Raw genomic sequence first — 25524 nt, 5'->3', positions numbered from 1 at the left:
TCTTGTTTGGATTAAAATGTTGCAAAAAAAATTTCGAATATTATGGGCGAATCCAAAATTCAAGAAAATGTTGTTAACAACTAAAATTGTCACTCTGGTGATTTTGTGGTAAAACAAAGAGTTTTTGCCAGCATTGACATTCTAGTGAGATTGTTCCGGTGTTAATTTACTGTTTTTAGTAAACAAAAGTTTAAAACCTTCAATTTTGTATTGTTTTGCATATATATTTTCATCGTTTTTTCTTGAACTCAAAAAAACTTTTTTTGCTTTATATCAGCCGAAACTCTTGATCTTCGAAAACGAGAGTAACTTAGCAATAATATCAATGAGTAGTATGCTATTGATCGCAGTAACAGGTACCACCTTCCTATCAAAAACAGTCTTTTTTTCAACAATTTTTACAAAAACAACAAAATATTTTTTGTATTGATCCAAAAGCAAAGAAAAATTTATCTCAAACGAACGGGGATAGGCTCATACGACGGACAATTGTCTCGGCTATCAAAGATCTTGGAAGCTCCAGGTTAAAAAGTTACTGCAACATGGTTTTTTTTGCATTTTTTTTGTTATTTTACTTAATCCCTCTTAATCCCTAAAAGTGAAAAAATTCTATTTTCTAACGTGAAGGAGGCATTTTTTACTAAACAAAAGTTTTTCTGTAACGGGAACCTGCTGATGAATTAACCTACGTATAACCTTTTTCTTTGTTCTTGGAGAAAAAGCCTAATCCCCTTAATCATTTTGATCAAAAAAATTGAAAAAATTAAAAAAAGTGATTTTATCTTTCAATTGTTTCCACAAAAGTTTTATACAGTAACACTCTATCAACAAAGAGGTCCTCCTGTGGTTCTCAGTCAAATTTGTCAACAAATGGACACCTGGTAAAGTCCTTCATTTAGAGGTCAAATTCACTTAAAAAAAACTCAGCTTTCGATGCAGTTTCAACTGATGTTTTTTAAGAGTGTTGTTTTTTTCCAGGATTTATTTTCTTGCATGATATACCTTAATATAGACCCGTAGTGTAGATGCCTTCATGTGCTTCCTAGCATGCATGCTTCCAACACATGAAACAAGACTTTTATCAAATTCAAAATTTTCAACATTTACCAAAGTTATTTTTAATTGTATAATAAAAGCATAAAAGTGATAGGAATATTCAATCCGCATGCCTTTTAAACTATTTTTTGGTTGTTTAACCTCTGTCTCTGCTTTGACTGAGTGATAGTCATTTTTAAGTTTGAATTTGATTTTCGGCGCGCTTTCAAGTTTACTTCAATTTGATTGGCTAATATCAAATTCAAACTTGCGCGCGCAAACTTTCAACCTTTGCACAGCATAACAGTAAATTAAGATTGAAACCAATAATATTTGAGAACTCTTGCATTGCTAAACCATTTGTTCAAAATTATCTTGAAAACGCCAGAAAAGTGTAACTTTTGTGACAACGTTTACAGCAACAAAAGTATCCGTGCTCGTCATGAACGCATTGTTCATGCTGACGAGAAAGGTATACCCGTATACCGCTATTCAATTTGTCAAGTTACTCGCCGTCAATTATCTGAAATTCAAAGTCAACTCTCTGACTGCCATAGCAGATTTACAAATCTTTGTCATTATTGTAATCTTGCTTTCAGCGACAAAAACTTGTTCAACGAACACATCAGAAAACAACAAGTGTTACCTGTTCATGACAATTCGAGAGTGATCAACTCAATTGTGCATCAACATGGAGATCAACTACAACAACAACAACAACAACAACAACAGCAGCAGCAGCAACAACAACAACAACAACAACAGCAACAACAACAACGAGGTACCCTCACAGAGTCGGCCTTCAGAAAGAGTCCACAGTCTTATTGTATTGTAGATAGTATTAACACAGTTGGCCTTCTCGATTTCATGACTACTCAGAGAGATGAAATTAATGACATTATAGAACAAAAAACATTGAACGAAGGTCCACAAAAAGTTCATTTCAGCGCAAAACTATCACTTGATAAAGAAGCGCGTGACAACGGAGAAGCATCGGATATTGATATCTACGCCAATTCTGTAATGACACCTGTTTATCATCGATTGTCTAATGAAACGTTTTTTCACATGGTGGAAAGGATGCTCTCTGTTCTCTTTGTGTGCGCATCTAATGGAAGTGGTTGATTCTTCAAAAAATTCTGTGGTTTGATTTAAAATTCGCTAAATTTTCGCCAATACGTTGTTCATCTTTTATTGAGCTGCCCCTCTGTCTTCGTAATCAACGGTATTTACTGAATATACGCAACCATGATGATTTCGAATGTTTCAACTACTGCTACACCGCTTGGTACCATGAACTGCACGGACCAAACTTAGCTGACCCTTCCCGAGACATTAGAACACAATTGACTAAACCGGCTACATACAAGAAACCTGAGGCTACCAAACCCCGAGGTGAGTTTTCTATTCCAATGGGCTTTCACGATATACATCAGTTCGAAATCATGAATGACGTGCAGGTCAACGTGTTTCAATTATCAAAAGGAAGCCTCCTTCCTATGTACGTTTCTAATAACAAGAACATTGAACCAACGATGGATCTTCTGCTCCTGTTCAACGAAGATGTACATCATTATGTTCTTATCAAAAACCTCATTACTCTGGTATGCACTGCGTAGGAGAAACAGTTCACAAGCAACTTGCGTCTTTGCAGGAACTGTTTTGCTTTTTCCCACTCTGAAGAGCAACATCGAGTTCACGATGATGCATGTCGAAACCATGAACCAGCAACAATAAAGATGACCGGCGATGATAAAAATTGTTTCCGGTTCAAAAATTTCATGGCGCGATGGTTTGCTCCATTCACTATTTACTTTGACTTTGAGTCGTTTCTAATGCCAGTCTCATCTTGTCCAGTTAATCCGGGCGTATCTTCAACTGAAGTTATCGAACAACACATACCCTCCGGCTTTGCTCTGACTTTGATTGAGAACGGTTTTTTAACACCAAAAGAATTCGTTATCGATTGCTCCGACAACTGCATGACAAACTTGATTAAAAAACTACATGAGATGGCGCGAGAAGTATACTATGCAAAGAGACGATTTCCAGTATATTTGGGACAACAAGTGTCAAATCGAAGTAGTACAGTTGAGTGTTGGATTTGTGAAGAACCGTTTGGACCCCAAGATACAAAAGTTTTGGACCTTTGCCACCACCGCGGGGATTTCCTTGGTTTTGCACATGAAAAGTGCAACTGGATAAGACGCATAATCAGTTTCACTCCCGTAATTGGTCACAACATCGCTAACTATAACCTTCACCACGTATGCTGGGCACTTCGAGAAATTGAACCATCAACAACAGTCAGCGTCATCCCATCTACAGATGAGAATTATATATCGATGACGTTCGGCGTCCTAATCAAAACAGTCACGGGGAGGGATGGAAAAATCAAAAAAATTTACGAATATTTACGCTTCATCGATTCTTTCAAGTTTTTAACTACATCCCTTGAAAAGTTAGTTGCTAACCTACCCGCTTTGGTTTTCGCAATTTTCGATTCCATGTTCGATAGCGATCAGTCAGTTGATGCTCTAAATTTGATTAAAGAGAAAGGAATATACCCCTACTCGTACATGACTGACCGCTCAAAGTTCGCAAAAACAAAACTCGGAAAGTGGAAAAACAGCTTAGACAACGGACAATTGAAAATTACAGAAGAAGAACTACAAAAAGCAAAAACTGTTTTTGATAGTTTCCAATGTCATAACCTTGAAGACTATTATAACTTATATCTGAAGTGCGATACACTTTTGCTTGCGTGCCTGTTTGCGGAGTTTTGAGGACAGTGTATGAACACATATGGACTGGACTGTGCACACCACTACAGTGCCTCAAACCTCGCTGGTGATGCATTTCTCAAAATTTGCCGGGCCAATATTCAATTGCTGACAAATAAAGAACATCTGGAAACCGTTGAAAACATGATTAGAGGAGGTCTTGCCTCGGTGTACGATGAACTTTACTTCAAGGCGAACAACTAGTACATGGAGAATTATGACAGTGCGCTCGAGTCGACTTTTGGTTTCATGGTAGATGCTAACAACTTGTATGGTGGTATCATGAAAACAGAGCATCTACCCGTTGGTGACTTTTTGCTGGTGGAAGTCCCACTCGAGCAGGTACTCAATACACCAACTGATTCTCCCATACGTTACATCCGTGAAGTAGATTTGACATACCCACACAACATACGAGACCTCCATTGTGATTTACCTCTCGCGCCAACAAAGAAAATAGTACCTGATGAGTTGTTGAGCACTTACCAGAGAGAGTTGAATTTCAATTTCAATATGCCGCAGTCATCTGTCCCCAAGTTACTTCAAACCGTTACGGACAAAAAACGTTACACCCTCCATTACAGGAATCTTCAGCTTTATTTACAACTGGGGCTGATTGTCGAAAGAATACATCGCGTGCTCCAATTTGCGCAAGAAAACTGAATGGAGCCATATATTAGACTGAACACGGAAAAAAGACAGACCGCGAGGAACAAATTCGAAGAAAATTTGTTCAAACTGATGAACAATAGCGCTTATGGTAAAACCTGTGAGTCAAAAAGAAGAAGAATGAAACCCACCTTAGCGCAGAATGCAGATCAAGAGCTCCAGAATGTCTCACGTTTTCCCTTCAAGACATTCAAAATTTTCGGTGAAAACTTAGCTGCTATCACGCACGACCCAAAGAGAATCTATTGGGATAAGCCAACAATTGTTGGCGCAACAATTCTAGAATCAGCTAAATTGCAGATGTATAGGTTTCACTATAACATAATGAAGCCGCATTTTGATTGTCGCCTGCTATATTCGGACACAGACAGTCTGTTATATAAAATTCGATGTGACGATTTCTACAAGGAATTAGCAGCAAAACCCAATAGTTTGTCGGAGTTTGACTTTTCAAATTACCCTGAGGAGCATCAACTTTTCAACAACAACAAAAACTTGTCGTTCTCAGATACAAAGATGAATTCGCCGGAAAACTCATCGACGAGTTTATTTCGTTGAAGCCGAAGTTATATTCAATAACTTCAACAAGTAAAACAGATTTATGTTCATTTATAACATTGGTATTATCATGGTTAGTCATTATCACACATACATCACACTAAACTTTAAGAGAAGCAAGCAGAGGAGCATTTCTTTGTAAAACCTTTCTCGTAATTGTTTTTGTATTTAGATTCCCGAAAAATCTCTGCAAAAGGTGTTACCAGAGCTGTCAGGGAACAATTAACGCACCAGAAATACAAAGACGCTCTGTTCCTGTCATCCACGCTACGAACACCGAACAACAAAATTGTATCAGACTGTTACGTTCTACAGACTGTTTCAATCAATAAACTGTCCCTGAGTCCCTTCGATGACAAACCTTTTGTTCTTGAGGGCGGTATAAAAACTTTGCCGTACGGTCATGCCGACGCAATTGAAGCCCCTGATCTTGAAACTGATCCAGAGTGGGATGCGCCGACACACGATGAAAACGAAGATCTGTTTGCGGAAGAATGGGAAAGTGATAATGAGTCGGACAGCACGCTCCCTGCCTCCACTGAAAGTTGACAGCCAACCGATCCCGTCCTCGAAAGTTGGGAGCCACCTGATCCTGGATTCAACCGAATAATAAACGAATCAGACTTGGATAGTGACGATAATGTCGATTTCGAGGCCGTAATTGACGACGAATCTGCAATCAATTGTCCATTCATAGATTATGAAGCTGTTGAATCTGAGGACGGAAGGGAAATAACCGATTCGGAGGAGGAAGAAGCAATACCACCGCGTAAAAGGGTGCGACGCACCTAAAAACAGCAATTCTTAGTCTTATTTTAACGTCTCTAACTGTTAAGAAATGTGTTTTATGTCTTATATTTCATTTAAAACTGTTTACCCTACTCTATTATATCCCCATTTGTATACATATTTCCTATAATAATTGAAAAGATTTGAATATTTGTATTTTTTCCTTCATTTCTTGCTAATTTTTTTGTAAATTTTCGTTAAAAATGGCTCAACTTTTGTTCAAAACCCATTTTAAAACGGTAACCTACCGGCGCTAAACACTGGTTACAGAAACAACGCTTTCTATCGTGATTTGTAACCTTTCGATTGTACAGATTTTGTGGTAAGTTTTCGTTCAATTTCTCAACCCAAGTTTGTGTTGTTTAGCTAAATTTCAATTGCTGGATTTGAGCAAATTGCGTGGTTTGTTTCTAGAGTAAATTCACAGTTTATATCCAGTCTTTCTTATAAGTCTAAATATTTCACTCTTTGATAAGAAACAATAATTCCCTCAAAGGAGGGGGGAAATGTTTGGATAATATTTCGGCTGTCTGTGCATGTAAAAGTTATGGCTGTCCCTGCATGTAAAAGGTTGGGTTGTCCTATCCCATGCGAAAGGTTGGGTTGTCATAGCGCATGTATCGGGTTGGGTTCTCCTTGCCAATGCAAAAGGTTGGGTTGTCCTATCCCATGCAAAAGGTTGGGTTGTCATAGCGCATGTATCGGGTTGGGTTCTCCTTGCCAATGCAAAAGGTTGGGTTGTCCTATCCCATGCAAAAGGTTGAGTTGTCATAGCGCATGTATCGGGTTGGGCTGTCCTTGCCAATGCAAAAGGTTGGGTTGTCCTATCCCATGCAAAAGGTTGGGTTGTCATAGCGCATGTATCGGGTTGGGTTCTCCTTGCCAATGCAAAAGGTTGGGTTGTCCTATCCCATGCAAAAGGTTGAGTTGTCATAGCGCATGTATCGGGTTGGGCTGTCCTTGCCAATGCAAAAGGTTGGGTTGTCCTATCCCATGCAAAAGGTTGGGTTGTCCTCAGGACAACCCTATCTCTTACATGGGACAACCCCCCTCGATCTTCCATGGTGTAAAAGTTACTACTTAGGATAGAGTATTTCAAATAGGATTTCGATTACCTTTCTAAACCCCCCCCCATAATTTTTCCATAAAAGAGCGAAACGGGCTCATAAGTCACTTTTTTGTGCTGGGTGTTATCGCACGGGATAATTATTTGGGTACGTATTGCTATTTTCATACGTCATTTTGAACGAAGACATCAACCCGTCAAACCCTTCCTACCCCAAGCACCCCATCCTACCCGTTCACCCCCCCCATAATCTCATAATTTACAAATGGATGTGGAGGGTCTTAGAAAAATTTTGGGAGTGGGGCCAGAAGTCTAAAATTGTTCATTTGATATATTTTAGTGTCACCAATTGGACGTATAATTCTTTCAATAGACAAAATTGTTTTCTCTGGTTTCGAACAATCTTGGAATGACTCAATCGGGTTCATAATCGACGGTTTAGACGAAGCAACCACTGATAAATGCTTTCAAATAAGCTCCAAGAATGTGGACGTTCCAGGAGTTCAAGAGGTCCACATTTTCTTCAAGATTCCCAAGAATATTTCTCACGTGCAGATATTGGCACCAAATACTGAAAATGGTTTGTAAAATTCTCAAATAAGTTGACATTGTACGTGTACGTTTACTATTTTATTTTCAGTTTGTGCCCCCCCCCCCCCCCCACCTTAGTGGCCAAATGAAATATACGCAATTCTCAAGGGCTCCCTAATTACTATAAGTTATTATTCAAAATGGGGGCTAAATATTGTTTAGAGTTATAACGGGAAAGACCCGAAAATTAATATTTTCTATCGTCGACAGTTTAGCCGTTCAACTGTTTCTTTTACAATAGTTTCAAGTATTTTCACGCATTTTTTTTAATCTTTTTAATTGGTTGAAAAAATCATGCAAATTTGCATACTAACGACTGCTGTTTTTCCACTATTGTTAAAGAAAGGCATTCATTATAATGTAGCGTTGTCATATAATCCAAAAAACAGATTTGGTTGTAACAAAAAAAACGTTTCCTCAAAATGTTCTCTTTTTTCCGACTAAAGTTTCTCCAACAGTCTATGCGTTTACTCCTAAACTCTTGCGAGAGAAGACGCTCACCGAAAAACTGGATCTCATTTTTCGAGCATACAAAAAACAGAGGAGAAATTATTATTAAAAACAGTGGAGAAAATCATTGGTACTAATAACACATGTCCCTTGCTTGCACAGAGTCTGAAACAAAAAATTCTCTTTTAGCCCGACAAAACACAAAATTATAGCTTACTGAAACATGACTAAAAGAAAACAGAGATATTCTAGGAACATTTATGAGCTCACATCATAATTTGTTTTCAAGCACAACAAAATCAGGAGTTAGCTGTGAGGAGGAGCTGCTATGTTGATCCTAACACAATGGCGTCGAAATTAAACGATGATTTTATTTTTCTCAGTGGGTTTTTTAGTCCTTACGTGTTGAATTGATAATACCATCAGGTGAAAAAATTATGATTACTGTGTCATATTGTCCAAACAAGAACTTTGGATCTTTTTAATAGCCGCACAGCGGTAGCTGGGGCTATTATTGGCCTTCTCTTGTTTTTTTTACAATTCAAAGAATTTGAATTGTATTGGGACGCTGTGTTTTTTTTCAAGATGTGTTCACACATTTTTCATTGACTTTGATCTTTCAAAACGGGATAAACAGGTAAACCTCAGCGGGCATTAAGTTTCATTAGAGGCCCAAAGTGATCTTTAGTAGTCTGTCAAGTGCTTAGAGTGGTGCAGCTTCTGGGATGACCTTAATTTAAGGTTAAAAAGTCATTATTAGGAGTTTTTGGGCTCAAAATGTTGCAATTTTTCACGTTTTTTTTGTGATTTTTTTTAGTTTTGTTTGATTAATCTTAGATTGAAGTTATTAAAAGTTGATGAAGGCCTTTTGCGAGACAAAATTAAATGTTATGACGATTTAATGATCTATATGTTTTGGTAATACAAACACAAACACGCAAAATGATATTAATTTTTGCAATTTTTTTCAAATTTTTGAGAATTTTTGTCATTTGTTGAGTTTTTCCAGCTCCAGAGGCCAGAAATTTTCTTTTAAGGTTGGACAACAGGGCACTGCATAGTGCATAGTTTCTAGTAATAGTGAATTGTTTTTCAACATTTTGACTGTCTCGAGTTTTATCAATTTTTTTGTTAAAATCTGCAATTTTTTTAATGTTTCCGAAAGTTTTTGTCAATTTTTGATATTTGTCCTATCGCAAGTGCCAGAAAACCTATTCCACGGTCTGATAAAGTGTTACTGCATGGTTTTTAGTCTCAATTTGTTTTTAACAATTTAGCCTTTCGAATTTTAGAAATTTTTTGATAAATTTTGCATTTTTTTTTCATGTTTTTTTCAAAACATTTGTTTTTATCCATTTTTTCTTGCCTCAGTAGCCAGCTAAACTCATCCAGGGTGTGATAGTATGTTATTAAATATTTCCTAGTGGCAATTGAATGGTTTTAAACATTTTAATAGAACGAACTTCTATTTTTTGAAATTTGAAATTTTTTCTAAAAATTATTGCCTATTCAGCTTTGAACCAATGAATTTTTTAAGGCTTGGAATTGGGTCACTGGGTAGCATCTAGAGACACAGAAATGGTTCTGAAGATAATAATACCTCAATTTTTAGCAACACTTCACTAAAATATGTAATTAATTTTATATTTTTTTAGATTTTACGGTCATTTTCGAGTTAATCAAGCTTCAAGGGCCTATGAGTTTTTTCAGATCTTGCAGATTTAATACTGCACCGATTTCATAAACGAAAATTGGTTTTGAACATATTTTGAAATAGGTATTCTTAAGGGGATCAAATTCTGCCTTACGGGTAAAAGCTGCAAGAGTTTTAGCAATGAGTATTTTGTTTAGTTTGTTTGATTGTTTTAGTTTCTCAATTTGTTTAGATAATTTTGTTTGTGTTTTGACGGATATTGTTCAATTGATCTGCTGGTCATGAAGAGTACTTCTAAGTGTTTCAGTCAATTCTGTGAATTCTATTTCAGGACTTGTCCTGCTGTGTTTTATTAAGATCTGTTCACACATTTTTATGATTTTTGAAGTCAAATTGGAGTAGTGATTTTGGTCACGACGAAACAGGAAATGGAGCCAAAAAGAGAGCGGTTTTGCGGCGTCATTTTTTTGCTCTAATTTTAAAGTAGAGTGAGAAAAAAGTGTTTGAACAAAATTTCGCTTTCTCGCTAGTGGTTTTTTGTTCACATGCGGCAATTTCACTCTGATTTTTACTGTTTTTTTCAATTTTTTGCATCGGTTTTTTCTAAAGCGTTTTCCCAATCGATTCACAGTTTTTTCTAGGCCTAGTTTTTTGTGTTTGAACCAATTTTCTATTTCTGGCTAGTGGTTTTTTTGTTTACATGCGGCATTTTGACACTGATTTTCTGGTTTTTTAATCAATTTTTATATCTGATTTTTTTTTAGAAACGGTTTTTCCAATGCACTCATAGTCCGTTCTAGGTCTAGTTGTTTGCTTATTCAATGATAATTCTTTGAATTGTACGTGAGTACTTGTCCTGTTATGTTTTTTTTATTTCGTCGTCATTATTATTGTGACGACATTATGACGTCACAACCACTTCAAATCTGCTTTTTGTTCATTCGTTCATGCAATTTCAACTGAATTGCGTGCGTGACGTCATTTTTTACTCTTAGTGGAGCGAGTCTTTTTGTTCATTTGCGCGATTAAATTTTTGGTCACACTTGACTTACCTCACTCTCCTCACTCTCAAAAATGACTTCCTCACTTTGAAATTGACTTTTATTTACTTCAATTCAAAAAGATAAGGTCAAATGGGTGTGTGTCACTCTAAATGAGGGTTAATTCAGAGCAGCTGATAGAGGCAGCAAAAACTTAAACAGATTTTAAATCAAAATATAGCATATCAGCCTGCAGTGAAAAGACGAATTTTTTTGGCCTGTCTTTTTTACTGTTTTTTTTTTAGACTGCAGATCTACGAAGCTATTGCGGCTATTTTCTGGCAATCTGCCAGCTATGTTTTTATTTATGAATTAACATCTGAGAAATCCATATCATTTTCATTCACCTCCGAGTTGTTGTTGTTTGGTGATTATATTCTAATAAAATTTGACAGTACAGAAGGAAGTCTATTACATGATTTATCAAACAAATTTGGTATAACTTTGTCTAATAGTGAGGAACCAACTCGTATTGAAAATCGAATCCTAAATTTAATTGATCGTTGTCCGTCAATAAAAAATCAAAAGCAGAAAACCCATGTTTATCCCGCCAACAGTTATGAACAATTTAATTTCCCTTTTTATATAAGTTTTTCGAATAAAAGGTCCCAAATTTATAAGAATGAACAAAAAGAAACTCTATCAATCAATGTTTTTTTCTCTGACTTGGCGACTCAAAATCGGAGTGCATATTGCCAATGCAAAAATGAATAGTTTGTACGTGTTGGGTTATGGACTTTCGCAAGCGGAATAAAAAGCGTTTTTAACTAAGTAAAAGAATTAATTTCTCAAAAATGAGAGAATAACAAAATGATATTTTACAGTAGAATTTAGAGATTTACAGGAGAGATCTGATTATTAGATCAAGATGGTGATTTGAATTTGGGGATGAAAAAAGACTCAAAAATCAGCTGTATATATACCCATTATCAGTGTGAAAAAGTCAAGATACAAAACTAATCTTAGCACCGTGATTTATAGTGGGGGTCGCAAAGGTTACCCAATATGGTTTGCTTCTGCAAATCAGTCGCAAAGGGAACCATAAATGGAATGCATTTGCACTTTTCTAAGAATTCATTCACACTTCCGGAGATATCATCATCATTTAAAACATGCTGGGAAGATTTTACATCAATTAATCTAACTCTAATAATAGTTATCTAGATTCACCAATTTGAACCGAATATTGATTCTCAGCACCATTTCTTGACGATTCATTTATATAATTCTTTGATCAAAATCAAATTGCTTGTCTTTCTAATCTGGTAAGTCAAACTTTCTTTCTAATTCTCACTAAGTTTAAGACTATAGTTTGATCGAAATTCTAACACCCCCACTCAGACTTGAGCTGATTGCGTAGAGTCTGTTCCCATCAAAACTGCTCTGAATGTTTCCACTTTCGAAACGGGTAAGGACTTTGTGAATATGTCCGCTGCCATTTTGTCTGTAGGAACGTTATGAATTGAAATAGTCCCATCCTCCGTTTTGTCCCGGATGAAGTGAAACTTTGTTTCGATGTGCTTGCTCTTTTTGTACATGACTGGGTTTTGGCAGAGTCTGATACAACTTTGGTTGTCTTCTCCAATTGCTATTGGACGTTTCTGTTGGATGCCAAAATCCTCTAGAAGTTGTTTCAGGTAGAGTGCTTCCTGAACTGCTGCTGCCATGCCCTGATATTCTGCTTCTGATGAAGAAAGAGCAACTGTGGCCTGCTTCTTGACACCCCAGCTGAGTGCTGCGCCACGTCCGTTGAGCTTGAAGTAATAGCCCGTTGTTGATTTTCTGTCGTTCACGTCTCCAGACCAGTCTGCATCACTTTCCCCCACTAAATCATAACTAGCCTCTTTTGTGTAAGTAAGTTTTAAACCTTTTGAACCTTGAAGATATCGCAGAAGTCGTTTTCCGCACATCCAGTGTTAATTGGTAGGTGCATTCATCTGTCTGGACAGAATGTTGACTGTGAACATGATGTCTGGCCTCGACTGTTTGGCCAGATACAGAAGTGATCCAACCAAGCTTCTGTAGATCCTCTGGTCCACTTCTTCGTCTCCGTTCTGTGCTGTCTGAAGTTTCAAATTCAAATCAGCTGGAGTTCTTGAGGGTTTGCATTGATCCATTTGAAACCGCTCAAGCATTGTTTCTATGTAGCGTTCTTGGTCGACTGTGACTTTGCCCTCTTCTCGTCTGATTCTTAGACCCAGAAAGAGTGTAGTCTCCCTCTGTCTTCCATGTGAAAGGTTGCTTCTAGTGCCTTCTTGACATCAGAGACCACTGTCATACTTCTTGATGCTACTATGATGTCGTCAACCCAGACCAAGATGAAGGTGTGATCCTCTGCTTCTGATCTTGCGAACAAGCAGTGATCGTTCCTGCTTCTGGTGAACCCCTGTCTCAGTAGGAAGTTTGCCAGCTCTTTGTACCAGTTGTTAGCAGCCTGTTTCAAACCATAAATTGATTTATTTAGTCGACATACTAACTTCTCCCCATCTGATCCGCGTTTTACTCCTGTGGCTGTTCCAGATACACTTCTTCCTCGATTGGTGAGTGCAGGAAAGCAGTCTTGACATCAAATTGGTGCATCACATGGCCCTGCTTCGCTGATAGTTGAAGTAGAATCCTGAATGTCTCTGGCTTACAGGTAGGCGCAAAAGTCTCAAAGTAGTCCAGTCCTTCCACTTGCTTGAAGCCTTTCGCCACATAGCGCGCTTTGTATTTGTCCACTTGACCACTGGGTCCCAATTTCACTTTGTAAACCCATTTGCCCGGTATGACGTCCCTGTCTGTGGGTGGTCTGACTAGGTTCCAAGTCTCGTTGTCTTGGAGTGCCTTGACCTCGTCCTTCATTGCCCGGTGTCACTGGTCCCAATCGTCACCTTGCTTGGCTTCGTAGACTGTTTTGGGTTTGGGTTCCACATAGTCGCCCTCAGTCACAACAAGATGGGTCCTGACTTCTCCAAAAAATTGTGGAACATTCCTTGCTCGTGTCCCTCGTCTGGGCTCTGCTCTGTCCGCGTGTTCCAGTGCATCTTCATTGAAGCCAACTGTCTCTAACTGTGAGAAGTCTTCTGTGTCACTGTCTTCTAGTGACTCTGAGTCTCTGTGACTCCCTCTTGTTGCAGTAGATCCTTCATCTAGTGCTATTTCTCCAACATCCGAGGCCTCTTGTCTCAGTGTTGTTTCTTGAGTATTCACGCTCCCTGCGTCATGCCACTCCTCCTTTATTGCAGTAGATGTGTCCTGTCTGTCTCTGTTGTCATCATCTTGATGACCATCATCTGGGTGCCAGATTCCCAGTTCCGACTAATCATCTAGTAGGTCCGCCGTTTCTTTGTTGTCAGGGATTGAGCCTACTTCAGACTCCTTGATGATCACATCTCGAACTGCCATCACCTTGCGTGTGTTGGGGATGTACACCAGGTATCCGTTTTCTCCTTCAGTGTAACCCACAAACTTTCCTTCCAGTGCCTTGGGTTCAAGTTTGCTGACTTCTCTGTCTCTCTTCCTCATGAAGACTGTGCAACCAAAAATAGATAATTTACTAATTGAAAGCTTAGGTTTTATACTTCTCATCAGCTCTGCTGGGCATTTTTCTTCTCCTCGTCTCACAACCAAGTTTCTGATCCTTGCTGCGTGAAGAATTGCTGCTCCCCACATCATCTTGGGAAGTCCTGAGTCAATGAGCAAACATCTTGCCATCTCCAGCAGTGTCCTGTTGCACCTCTCAGCTAACCCATTCTGTTGTGGCGTTTCTGGTAGGGTCTTTTCCTGTAGAATGCCTGCATCTAAGCAGTACGTCTCAAACTGCTCTGAGAGAAACTCCTTCGCATTGTCTTGCCTCAGCTTCTTGGGCGTCCCCACACTGAGAACAAATTTCTTCAGGCTGGCCAGTGCTTCACTCTTTGCCTTAAGCAAGTCCACAAACACAAACTTCGTGTATTGGTCTGCAAACACTATGCAGAACCGGAACCCTGACAGTGACTCTACCCTGAAAGGTCCCATCACGTCTGTGAACACCCTCTCCAGCTTCTCTTCTGCTTGGGTCTCTGCTACTCTTGGTACTGGAGTCTTTGTGATCTTGGCCAATGCACACACATTGCATACATCATCGAGTTCCCCCACTGTCTCTGGTGCATTCCTGACCACATCAGCTTGATTCAAATGACCCAATCGTCTGTGCCACTTCCTTGCACTGTCAAGTTTTACGCTGTTGGAACTCATCTTGAATTCTAGAACGCTGCAGGGTAAGTAAAACAAATTATTTTCTTGTGTTAGTTTTACCCGAGTTCCCTTCTGGAGTTTCATGCAGCTGTTTCCTCTCTCGAAAGTGAAGCTATGTCCCCACTCCGTGCATCTTGAGACTGATAGGAGGTTTGAAGAATAGTCCGGCACACACAGAACATTTTTGAGTTCGCATTGGAATTCCCCTTTGTTTGAGGGTATGCTGATCCTCACACAGCCTCTGCCCACCACTCTGGAGGCCTCTCCATTGGGATTTCTGACCACTGATTGAATGGGCACAAAGTCCAGAAACGCATCGATGTTCGTCACTATGTGATCTGTACAACCACTGTCCACTAGCATGCCTGCTGTCTTCCACTGGGTAAGAGCTGCCCAGCATTCCTCGTCTGGTGTAGCCAATGTTGGACCCATTGCCACTGACTCATGTTTGCCTTCATCTCTTTGTCTCTTGCATGCCCTGTCTAGGTGACCCTTCTCACCACACTTGCTGCATTGTGCTGTCTCCTTCCTCCTGCAGTCCTTGGCAAAGTGTCCAGGGATCCCTCACACAAAGCGGTTTCCTTCCTTGGGTCCCTTCTTGAAGTCACGCTTCACTGCCAGTGCCACTGAACCACTTTGTCCCTTGTGTCTCTGCACCGTGCTCTCATGAAAGTTCTGCAGCCTTTTCCTCAACTCTGTGAAGTTCGTTGCCGGGTTGAAGCTTTCCTGTATTACAAAACTTTCATACCTCATTGGCAGACCATTGAGGACCAAGGCGTTGAAGAGGGTCTCTGAGACTGCTTCCCCTGCTTCTTGTAGCCTTGTGAACAACTCTTGTCCTCTGATGAAGAAGCTGTCCAAATCCTCAGAATCCTCGAGCTGCAGTCGAGCAAGCTGTGCCACTAAAGTCACCACTGTCGGCGTCTCCACACTCTGAAATCTCTCTTGCAAAAGCTTCCAAGCCTTTGCTCCATCTCCAATGCCGTCATCTCCCACACAGTCATGTCTCATCAGCATGAGGGTTGTTGCATCTAGAGTCAGTGCCAGATGGCACCACACATTGTTCCGTTTCTCCTTGATGTCTGCAACTTCCTTCTCATATGCATCCTTCAGCACCTTGTGGTTCTTCTTTTCATCATTGGTTGCCCCATTGGCCAGTGGCGCAGGCTCATTGGGTTGCTCCTCTGTCCCCAGTAGTGATTTGTAGAGTCCCTTCGTCTGCATCATCGCCACAAATCTTGTGCTCCAGATTGGAATGTCCTGTGCCTTTCCTGTGTAGGTCAGCAGCTTCACTGTCTGTTGATCCATTGAAGTTTGAGCAGGCAAAACAGTTGTGAAAAGAAAAGGTACTAAGCAGAAAAAGATTATGACTGTCAACAACAAATTAGTTTTGTTTTGGAAATTAATTTTATGACTTAGAAAATTGCTGGGCCCATAACCTGTTGGGTTATGGACTTTCGCAAGCGGAATAAAAAGCGTTTTTAACTAAGTAAAAGAATTAATTTCTCAAAAATGAGAGAATAACAAAATGATATTTTACAGTAGAATTTAGAGATTTACAGGAGAGATCTGATTATTAGATCAAGATGGTGATTTGAATTTGGGGATGAAAAAGGACTCAAAAATCAGCTGTATATATACCCATTATCAGTGTGAAAAAGTCAAGATACAAAACTAATCTTAGCACTGTGATTTATAGTGGGGGTCGCAAAGGTTACCCTATATGGTTTGCTTCTGCAAATCAGTCGCAAAGGGAACCATAAATGGAATGCATTTGCACTTTTCTAAGAATTCATTCACACTTCCGGAGATATCATCATCATTTAAAACATGCTGGGAAGATTTTACATCAATTAATCTAACTCTAATAATAGTTATCTAGATTCACCAATTTGAACCGAATATTGATTCTCAGCACCATTTCTTGACGATTCATTTATATAATTTCTTTGATCAAAATCAAATTGCTTGTCTTTCTAATCTGGTAAGTCAAACTTTCTTTCTAATTCTCACTAATTTTAAGACTATAGTTTGATCGAAATTCTAACAGTACGAAAATTTATTGTCGAATTTTTAAGGACTTTCAGGAGAATCATGCACCACTGAAACTGTGTATTGCTAGAAAAAAATTCAACGGAGGAGAAATATTGCAGAATTGGACAGTTGTTGAATTAAAAAGAAAGATTTCCGACCCTCAGTAAAAATCAACCCCAGCAAACGCGTAAATAGTTTAGACTACGATTCAATTTAGCTAATAGGAATCTTTAAAAGTCTCACAATGCGTTTTAACTCAATTTTTGTGACCTTTCGGCAAGAAAAGTAGAGTGGAATTTTGGTCAAATCAGTTGGACGAAAAAATAAAAACATCTCTTGCCTTAAAGTTCAAAATGGTGATACCTTTTATAGAACAAATTAGATATTGCAGATTACCACCGATGTGAAATGGAGGAGAAGTGAGTGATCAATTTTTAATATTGAAGTAAAATTTGAAATTATTCTGCGCAGTTACGCTTTAAAGTTTTACGAGGCCATTAATTTACTTGACGATAAAAAAGCTCCTGTTAGGCTCAAGCCATCAAAAAAAGCTACTAAGTTTTCAATCAAATGTCATTTAATTTTCCTTTTCAAAATTTTGGAAAATTTCATCCAATAAAGTCTAACACGTTTTGTCAGCTTGTCTCCTGGAAAGGAGAAGCAGGGGTATGGGAAAAGAATAGGTCGATTTCAGTAACTCATTTCAAAAAAATATGATCGTCCCTCAATTGAATCAAGACAATGAATACATGCAAAAATAACTCAACGTTATTCAATTGGAAAATCAAAGCAAATAGCGCAACAGATATCTTTTTTGCCTTTAGTTGAAACCCAACAGTACAATCAGTGACACTGTAGAAAATAGGAACACAAAAAAGGTTTTAAGCTTTAGTTAAAGTCTTAGATTATAATCACGATAATTGACAAAAAACAGTTGCAATGCGTTGATTTTATTGTACCACAAAATTGTTTTTTAGATTCATAAGTGTACCCTTGTACCAAATACGTGTTGTGTTTAACGAAAAGGAGCAGAAATTGCGTTCACTTGAATAAAAAAAATTTAATTTTTTTTTTCAGATTTGCTTTGTGTTTTTTTGCGGTTGAAAGCCTCGTAGAACTCAATCTTCTTGATATAATACGTCTTTTGGAAATAATTGTGCCCAAAATTCAATATGTTGAAATTGCTTTCATCAAACCAATGTTTAAAAAATGTGGTTGCCTAAATGTGTTTAATTGCTATCAAACGAAGTTTTTGGTATCAGTATCACTCCAGCGGACTTTTTGTGCGATTATTTGTTTGGCCGTTTTTACGTCTGTCGTTTTTAATTGCTCTCAAACGAAGTTTGTAGCAATTATATTAGTCCTGTTGGTCTTTCTTTTTTTATGCGATTTTTCGCTTGACCGATTTTTCGTCTGACGCTTTTGACTTTTCGTCCTCAAAAACGGGATAAACAGGTAGCGCCCAGCGGGCATTAAGTGCTCTTAGAGCTTTTCAGCTCAAACTGTTTTGGAGACTTATACTTATGGTGTGAAGGGCGGTTCTTAGAGGTTGAGACATCCCCCCACCCTGCTGACTTCCCACCCCCACTATTGCCTCCACCCCCCACCGCGCTGTTGCACCCCCCAACCCAGTGTTGCCCCCCATCAGCCCCAGGTGCACCCCCCCCCGTCGCTAGCTACTGACGAAGCCAACCGCTCGACCGTCGTTTGAGAGCAATTCGCCCGACGTTAGTCGGTTATGTTTGATTTCTCGTCCTCAAAATAGAATAAACATGTAAAGCCGGAGGGTATTAAGTTCTCTTAGAGCCATCTGCCTCACTAATCTCTAAATATGCGATTCACAGAAACAGTCCAAGAGACATAAATTCATAGTGTGAACTGAAATTGTTACGGTTTGTTTACCACCTTCTTTCAAACCCCCTCTCCGCCTCCATTTAAAATTACCCCCATCCCGTCCCCTCACTTTGTCCTCCCCCACTCCACTCCGCCACCTCATTTACCCGAGTAACGCCGTACACTTGCATCACCCACGCTTACACCCCACCCCTCTCCACCACCAGCCACATATCCTCCCCCTCCTCTCCCACTCACGCTCACCCCCACCCTCTTCAATCTTCAAGCTAAACCTAGTCTCCGTAAGCCGCATATACCGTTTAGTTGAGGAATTAATTGGAGTCAAAATCGAGCACTGTGTGAACGAATCTGCCTGTTTTGATTTCGGCTCTGTGACTACAGCGAGTCCCGCTCAGTGGATTCTAGTTCCTCTCAACTCGACATCCCGTCTCTCTGAGTCTGTGAAAATAATAAAAAATCAGTCTTCGGAGCCTTTTAACGATGCTTGGATTTGCGATGTCGAGATTATAGGAAGTAAGTTCTTTTTGTTCATATCCTGTTCTTCTTATCTTAACTGTTCGCAGAATTTCAGGAATATGAGGAAATATTTGGGAACACCAACCAGGGAGTGAAGAGCGAGAGCGTCGAAGCCGAGTTTTTTTCAATGAAAATTATTTTAGAAATGCGCTGACAGCCGCTGAAAAAAACTTTTCCAGTGGATAACTCCTACATAAATATACGATTAATGTGCTGAATATTAAACGTATTTTTTGTATAATTTCAGCGCTTGTCTACAATCTAAGTTAATAATTTTGTATGAATTAGTCGATAAAAGATTTCTTACAGTGGTTTGTCAGCGCGTTTCTTACATATTTCAGCGTTCTCAGCATTTGACATTTATCTTACACATTTTATGTTTATGAGTCGGGTTCGCAGAAATCTCATAAAAAATTAAAATTTGATTTAAAAAATGCATAATACGTAACCTAGAACCGTAACCCAAAAAAAAAGTTAAAAAAAAGGTAAGTTGATTTTACTTCAATATCTATAAATGTAAGTTTTTACCTTAGCTCAATTCAACCAAAATTTAAGGTAACGCCAACCTTTATTTTACCATTATAAGGCTGCTGAATGTGACGATTTGTCGTAAGAACTGCATTGAAGTTTTTTTTATTCAGCACTTTCAACATTCAACGCCCAAAACTGTACTCTCAAGACAATCCGCCCATTTATTACGAAATTTCAGCCCATTTCCGCTTATTTATTACACCAGCTCACATCTCAAACCAGAAGTTTTGATTTTTAGCCTTGATGGCTTACAAGCGGCCAGATGCAGAGCAGATGCATCATAACAAGTTTGCTCGTCAGTCCAAATCAATTCCTTTTGTATTGTTTTTTCGTTACTATCTCCTAGAATGTTTTTTTTATTTTTGTTAATTATGCTCTAATATATACAATTTCCAATTACATGCTTAATTAAAACGACTATAATGATATCTCAGAGAAAAACTGAAATACATATTTGGGATTTCAATTCTCCATACTTCTAATTCTGCCTTTTTAAATAAATTTTCTGAAAATGAATTGTCTTCAACACAATTTGAAAGTTATGAACGATCTTTTTTTATAAAAATCCAGTATTTTGTCTTGAAGTTTTGTGGTCTTGCTATTGCAAAAATGGATTCCAAATAATAACAAAACTTGACAGTCCATAAAAAAGACAAGGAGGCTCGGCAATGTGCGTTTGCACATAAAGATCCGACCCCGCTCATCTACATTTTTTACTTAATTGTCTACCAAATTAGGAAGAGACTAAAAAATCAACAAATCTTTAAACAAACTCTTAACTGAGCAAAACAATCTACCTTAGAGGGCCGATTAGACCTTTCCCTAATACGGCAACAATAAAAGACGGCGATGAAATCAAATAATTGCAAATACTAATTACGACCATAACTCGTTGTCTACTTTTTTAAAACAAATATTAGCCAAGTCAAAACGCCGTCACATTGCACGTATACTAAAGATGATTAACTTGAACTTCATTAGAAAATACGGGACTTTACTTTAATGCAACTCGGTAACAAGTCAACAAGAAATGAGTAAAAGTGCAAAGTTTTAAAAAAAACGTTTAATTTTTTCAAAAGAATTAATGTAATAACTGATTACAAGCATTATGCATCAACTGAAATCATTGAGAACTTTATTTCTTTTTCCACAGAGAGTCAGTGATACCTTTCACAACCCAGTATATGTCATACGACTACAAAGGGAACGACAAAAACAGAAGGAAAATGCCAAAGATCCACTAAAACGATGTCTCAGCCAATTAAACTTTAAGCTGTTCACTAAAATTGTAAGCAATTACAATTAGTGGTTGCTTTTTCAAATGGTCCGATGTTAGCTCGTTTTTGTGATACTGTGAAAAGAAAACATAAACCTACAAAAGAGGGCAAATATGCAAAAATTTTATGAAAACCCGTTGTATCAAGAACAAAGACCATTTGAGGAAAATTAAGCCTTTATAAAGAGAAATTTTCAGTTCACTGGATAAGGGATGTGGATTTTCTATAGAGATACTAAGCTACAGATTAACAGAAAAAAGATTTACAAAGCACAGAAGCCTTTTGTTTTTTTAAAAAGAAAAACATTTTCAAAATTCATGGCCAACATTAGATATGGGCTAAAAGAGTGGACAAGTTAATTTGTAATTTCCTCGAAAACTATTTGCTTCTGTTAATAAGGAGACTAAATCACAGGATAACCCTAAATAGAAGCAGAACTAAAAAGCTTCACAAACAACTCTACGAAAACACCGTGTTGAAGCCATTAAAACTATGAAATAAATAACGGTGGAAAATTGAATCTTAACTTGCATCTCCTCTGAACATCAAACTTTTCTTTGGAAACGGTTGTCTCAAAATAACAACAAAAAGAACCACAATAAATGCAAAGTTTCTAAGATTCAAGAAATTCCTCTGAAACAAATTGTCTAATCCCTAAAGACATCCGTCAAAACGTTTAACCAACAGAAAAAATTTCAACAATAAACTTTTTGAGATTATATCTCTCAATATTGACGCTAAGTTTCAAAATTGATACAAAATGGTAATGTCCGAACACAAAAAATCAGAACAAAAATGAAGAGTTTACGTTGAAGTTTATTTTTCTTTTTTGAAAAAATTAGTTTGAAAGTCAAAAAACCATTCACTATTTACTGATATCATAGATTACGTTCATTTAAAAATCTATAGTTGGCCTTGAGACTTCTTATAACCCAATAAGTGTCATACGACAACAAGTAAAAACAACATGTTTAAGCAAACAAATTCTGCAAGAGAACGGTTTCGTAGCTGCTCAGACCGTAAGCTATGAGAGAAAATAAATATATTCAAATACCAAATTTGCAAATCTTTTTTTTGTTAGATTGTTGAGGAATGTAACAGTGAACAAAGAAAAAAATAACAACAAAAATGGGCAAAAATCACAAATTTTTGTCCATTTGCACAACAATCACCAATGTTAGTAGGAAAACTCGCAGTACCAAAAAATCAAGAAGCCAATTTTTTGGAGACATTCCTTCACAAAAATTGTCTTGTATTAAAGAAATTCACCTTTATTTACTGAGAATTAGGTAAAAATTGACTGAACTAAGCTAAAATATTGACAATTTCAAAAAATCACTGAAAATTTTTTAAACCAATTAAATTCAATGTCATAAGAGACATTAGACAACAACCGAGTTCATTGCAGATCTTCACGTACACCTCTTGAAGAAACCAGGAAATTTGGTGGGTTCGAATTAATAATCAGACTGCAAAACAGATAACAACTCAAGGGCAAAACACGAGTAATCAGTTAATGTTCACTAAACCTCTTCATCAAAGCCATAAAGACCACTAGATTCTATGAAAACATTTCATATGTACATTTGGCCTGACTTTTTAAATGGGAACTTTCAATAATGGAGTCGTGAATTGGAAATTTTGTCAGTAATCAACATTCAAAAACAATACAAGCAAAATATTTTTGAAAAAAAGTCTGCACCGAATTTCTGGTTGTAAGATTCCATGATATTATCAAACGAATCATTGATTTTGGCACGTAGCCAACAAACTAACCTGGTGTTTTAAATGTTTTCGACTTGGACCATTGTTACGTGAAATATTTCAAAATTTAAAAAAAAACAATGATGCATTTTGTATAATTTTCGAGTTAAGTTCGCAAAATAACGGCAAAATTTTAATTCTGAAAAACTTTTCAACTATCCCGGAGTTCGGAGTTTATAAAGATTGTGTCAGCGGTTTCTGGGTCTCCAAATGCGGCAGACTTAAACAATGTATTCCGAAAGCCATATTTTGTGAAATTTTTGATGGAAAATGTTTGAAATTTGAAAATATTTTTAAAAACTTCATGCCAAAAAAGGCTCCAATCAAACAATTCAGCAACCTTTTTTATCTTTAACGATAACAATAACACTCTACAGTTATATTTTAACTTCATTTAAATCAAATTAACAAAATTGAGCCAAATTTTAGCAAAATTTACGGAAAATGTGAAAAAAGAACTGTCGAGGATTCACAAAACTATAGTTCTTAATAACTCCCTCTAAAAATTTTTCTCTGAAAAATTTTAATGGTTCCATATTGTACGCTGGACGGGCTTTTTAATGCTAGCACTCACAAATCTGTAAGATGAATATATGGATCGGCCTTAACCTTTATACTGCATTAACCTTTAAGACAGTCGCATAAAATGAACATGTTTCTGTAAAATTGTGCTTTTTTCGACATTTTGAAGAAAGTGTTTTGTACAAAATCTGAAAAATTTTTTGGTTGCTTTTGCACTGACATGGGTTTTAATAGCCTAATAAAAAGGAAATAGTCAACTAAAATTATAACCACTATTATAAAATATAGAATTATTTATTATGGATAATGATAGCTTACCGAGTTCGGCGTAAAGAGGTGTATGTAATTGAAAAGATTTGAAATTGCTTTCTTTTGAAAGAAAAAAAAATATTTAAATTTTTTTCTGAAATTGAAGCTAAATTCTAATTAATTTTAATCAAGTTTTTAATTGTAATGTAAGTGTACAAGGCCTAGTTTAATTTCCTCAGAAATTGATAATATTTTTGATTTGCTATCGATTGAAGTTTGATGCAAATACTGTAAATCTTTAACCAAATTTTTTGTAGCTCTTCTGATTTTACTTTTCAATGATCTTGTTCATTTTCGCCTTTTGGGTATTATTTTATCTCTAATTTGTTCTGTCGTTCATAAATTTAAAAGTTTGAGCTGGTTTAAATTTTCAATTTAATATCTATGTAGTGGGCTATGTATATTAAGCTCTAGTAACATTATATAAGCCAAATTTTTTTATCCCCCCCCCCCTCAACTTTCCCCTTGTGCAATTACCTCTGGCGCGTTTCTTGCGAAGTTTCAGCGCATTTCAGCACATTTGAGCGCATTATTGTGAAAGGCGTTTGTGATGATTTTTTGAAAATTATCTCCTTTCAGCGTATTCATCATATAACTTTCGGAAGATTTCTGCACCCGAGTATCAGTTAAAAACAGATTTAGATTCGTAAATACTATTTGTGATAATAATTGAAATAAAAACTCTTTTGCGATCTACCGTGTCTAAATGCAACTTTTATAGCCTCCAATATTTTTAGCAGACGAATAAACTTTAAAAACAAAATTTGCAAAATTTAAATAAGGTGACACAATAAGTTTAAAAATCTTATTTTTTGTAAAAAGAATTTTAATTCGTAACATTGTGACTAATTTCAGAGGACATCGAACCACGTCTTTCGCTTGCCAGAGTGATCGGAAGAACGAATAAATCTCTGGACCTGACTTGGAACCTGGACCTGCCAGACGCCATAGTTGAAATCTCTTTGATCCCCGCAGACACCGAAACCCAAACATTCTTCACGAACTCTGTCAAAACCCTGACAGAACTGGTTCCTGGCACGCATTACCAAATTGTGATGTTTCCGAAATTTGGCGAAACTTTCGGAGACTACATTTTGTTTGAAAGCGGAACTTTCTTGGGCAGTTACGAGTTCCAAACGCTATTTGAAGATGAAGTTGGGTCAATTTTTGGAACCATAAAGGGTCGATGCAGTACTTTGTACGCAACTCTTGCTCAACAAGACCCCCCCGCGAACTGGAGAGCAAACTCAATACATTAATGACGATTGTGTTGAGTTTGAGTTCGTCAACGATGACAATGAACGCGAAGTCACTTTTTACTTCGTATTTCGGTTTCTAACGCCCGGTTAGTGATTACTACCTTGTTTGTTTGTTTGTTTGTTTGTTTGTTTGTTTGTTTGTTTGTTTGTTGTTTGTTTGTTTAATTGCTCTCAAACGAAGTTTGTAGCAATTATATCAGTCCTGTCGGTCTTTTTTTATGCGATTTTTCGCTTGACCAATTTTTCGTCTGACGCTTTTGACTTTTCGTCCTCAAAAACGGGATAAACAGGTAGCGCCCAGCGGGCATTATGTGCTCTTAGAGCCTTTCAGGTCTGTTTCAGCTCAAACTGTCTTGGAGACTTATACTTATACTTATGTTGTGAGGGCGGTTCTTAGAGGTTGAAACCCCCCCCCCCTTTGTTGACCCCCCACCCCCACTATTGGCTCCACCCCCCCCCACCGCGCTTTTGCCCCCCCCCCCACCCAGTGCTGCCCCAATCAGCCCCCGGTGCACCCCCCCCCCCCCCGCGGCTAGCTACTGACCAAGCCAACCGCTCGCCGGTCGTTCGTTTGAGAGCAATTCGCCCGACGTTAGTCGGTTATG

At 37.7% G+C, this 25524-nt stretch overlaps 2 protein-coding genes across 2 annotated transcripts in view; both read left to right on the top strand.

Moving 5' to 3' along the window:
* LOC142354390 (uncharacterized) overlaps positions 1–24983 on the top strand; it is a 55109-nt gene extending 30126 nt beyond the window's left edge. The window contains exons 7-9 of the mRNA XM_075406669.1: positions 7241–7480; positions 19045–19254; positions 24516–24983. Coding sequence (XP_075262784.1) covers positions 7241–7480; positions 19045–19254; positions 24516–24919 — 854 coding nt within the window. The 3' untranslated portion in view covers positions 24920–24983. The remainder of the gene's footprint in view (positions 1–7240; positions 7481–19044; positions 19255–24515) is intronic.
* LOC142354230 (uncharacterized) overlaps positions 24919–25524 on the top strand; it is a 21759-nt gene continuing 21153 nt past the window's right edge. The window contains exon 1 of the mRNA XM_075406481.1: positions 24919–24940. Coding sequence (XP_075262596.1) covers positions 24919–24940 — 22 coding nt within the window. The remainder of the gene's footprint in view (positions 24941–25524) is intronic.

This window comes from Convolutriloba macropyga, chromosome 15 (assembly GCF_964194025.1).
Source record: "Convolutriloba macropyga chromosome 15, txConMacr16.3, whole genome shotgun sequence".
In the NCBI taxonomy this organism is placed as follows: Eukaryota; Metazoa; Xenacoelomorpha; order Acoela; family Convolutidae; genus Convolutriloba; species Convolutriloba macropyga.
The sequence above is the reverse complement of the archived record's forward strand: the minus strand, read 5'-3'. Positions and strand labels throughout refer to the sequence as shown.